Raw genomic sequence first — 2500 nt, forward strand, 5'->3', positions numbered from 1 at the left:
TCATATTTTTATCACACACACGATCGTTTATAAACTCAAAATGTTCACGATCTGTTTTTGCTCCTTCCTCTTCCTCCTCTCTTCCCTCTTCCTCTGGGTTTGCCCTCGAACACAGAACGAGCTGTAACCATAGCAACGCCCCTCCCTCGTTCAGCATCCTCCTCTGAGCTGGAGCTGCTGGACTCCGCCCTCGATGACATCAGCGCGCTGTTCTGCATAACTCCGCCCCCGATCTCGTCCTGTGAGTTCACATGAGCCGCTGAGCCCATGAAGCCGCCTCCCCCTGACGGCCCCTGAGCACCAGAGGCCCCGCCCCTGCCCTGTTTACATGGAGAGGGCTCCTCCTCCTCTTCTTCTTTTTCTTCTTCTTCTTCTCTCTCTTTTCTCTTGAGGCAGGTGATGGCTCTGCGCAAACGCTGACTGCGAATCGCCTGCTTCTCCTGCTGCTCCAGACGGAAGAACGAGTCGATGCGCAGCTGCGTCTGCACACACACACACACACACACACACATTACAGTAAGACAACCATCATAACACACACACACACACACACACACACATTACAGTAAGACAACCATCATAACACACACACACACATACACACACACACACACACACACACACACACACACACACACACACACACACACACACACACACACACACACACACACACACACACACACACATTACAGTAAGACAACCATCATAACACACACACACACACACACACACACACACATTACAGTAAGACAACCATCATAACACACACACACACACACACACACATTACAGTAAGACAACCATCATAACACACACACACACACACACACACACACATACACACACACACACACACACACACACACACACACACACACATTACAGTAAGACAACCATCATAACACACACACACACACACACACATTACAGTAAGACAACCATCATAACACACACACACACACACACACACACACACACACACACACACACACACACACACACACACACACACACACACACACACACACACACACACACACACACACACACACACACACACACACACACACACACTGCCCCTAAACCTACCCATCACACACAGACACACACACACACACACACACACACACTGTTGGTGCAACAGCATTATGAGGACTCTCCATAGGCGTAATGGTTTTTATACTGTATAAACTGTATATTCTATCCCCCTACACTGCCCCTGCCCCTAAACCTAACCCTCACAGGAGACATTCTGCAATTTTACATTTTTAATAAAACATTGTTTAATATGTTTTTAAAGCGATTTGATTTACGGGGACATTTGAAATGTCCTCATAAACCACCTTGATGTTGTAATACCAGTGTAATACCCATGTCATTATACAAATTTGTGTCCTCATAAATCACATAAACAAGCACACACACACACACACACACACAAGCACACACACACGCACACACACACACACACACACACACACACACACACACACACACACACACACACACACACACACACACACACACACACACACATTACAGTAAGACAACCATCATAACACACACACACACACACACACACACACACACACACACACACACACACTGCCCCTGCCCCTAGACCTACCCATCACACACACACACACACACACACACACACACACACACTGCCCCTGCCCCTAGACCTACCCATCACACACACACACACACACACACACACACACACACACACACACACACACACACACACACACACACACACACACACACACACACACTGCCCCTGCCCCTAGACCTACCCATCACACACACACACACACACACACACACACTGCCCCTGCCCCTAGACCTACCCATCACACACACACACACACACACACACTGCCCCTGCCCCTAGACCTACCCATCACACACACACACACACACACACACACACACACACACACACACTGCCCCTGCCCCTAGACCTACCCATCACACACACACACACACACACACACACACACACACACACACACACACACACACACACACACACACACACCTGCTGGGTCTGCAGCTGCTTCAGCACCGGCTGCAGTGTTTCCTCCGTCCTCCTGCTGCTCCACCCGAAGCGGCTGCTGCAGAACGTCACACCGGTTAAGGAAATATAAAACATAATCTAACACAACGAGTTTCAGCCACAGATGTCCATAATAAAGGCCTGATGTGTTACAGCGAGTCTCTAACGTCATCAGCGGCGGCCATCTTGTCTCAGGCAGGGCTCAGTCAATAGTTTGGTTTCTTACAAACGTTATTAACGTGGCTATAATTATGGATGCTTGAACTAATTAGGAATAATTTTTCATAAGTATGCAGTGTCATAACTACTTCTCTGACGTTTATAACAAACCAAACAGTTTGAAAATCGGTAGAAAATTTAGCAAGTTATGGTTATTTAAAAAGTACACGCACCATTAAAACACAATGAGTGAGCGAGCTGAGGGTGACAAGATGG

General features: G+C 47.8%; 1 protein-coding gene across 2 annotated transcripts in view; it reads right to left on the reverse strand.

Annotated features, from left to right (window-relative positions):
* Positions 1–2500, reverse strand: part of ercc5 (excision repair cross-complementation group 5) — a 30778-nt gene that overhangs the window by 73 nt on the left and 28205 nt on the right. For both annotated transcript variants that reach the window (XM_079812318.1, XM_079812317.1), the window contains exons 15-16: positions 2048–2132; positions 1–482 (exon numbers count right to left, since the gene is read on the reverse strand). The exon at positions 1–482 is cut by the window's left edge and continues 73 nt beyond it. In XM_079812318.1, coding sequence (XP_079668444.1) covers positions 45–482; positions 2048–2132 — 523 coding nt within the window. In that variant the 3' untranslated portion in view covers positions 1–44. The remainder of the gene's footprint in view (positions 483–2047; positions 2133–2500) is intronic.

The sequence above is a fragment of the Gobio gobio genome (assembly GCF_949357685.1).
Source record: "Gobio gobio genome assembly, chromosome: 3".
NCBI classification, from domain to species: Eukaryota; Metazoa; Chordata; class Actinopteri; order Cypriniformes; family Gobionidae; genus Gobio; species Gobio gobio.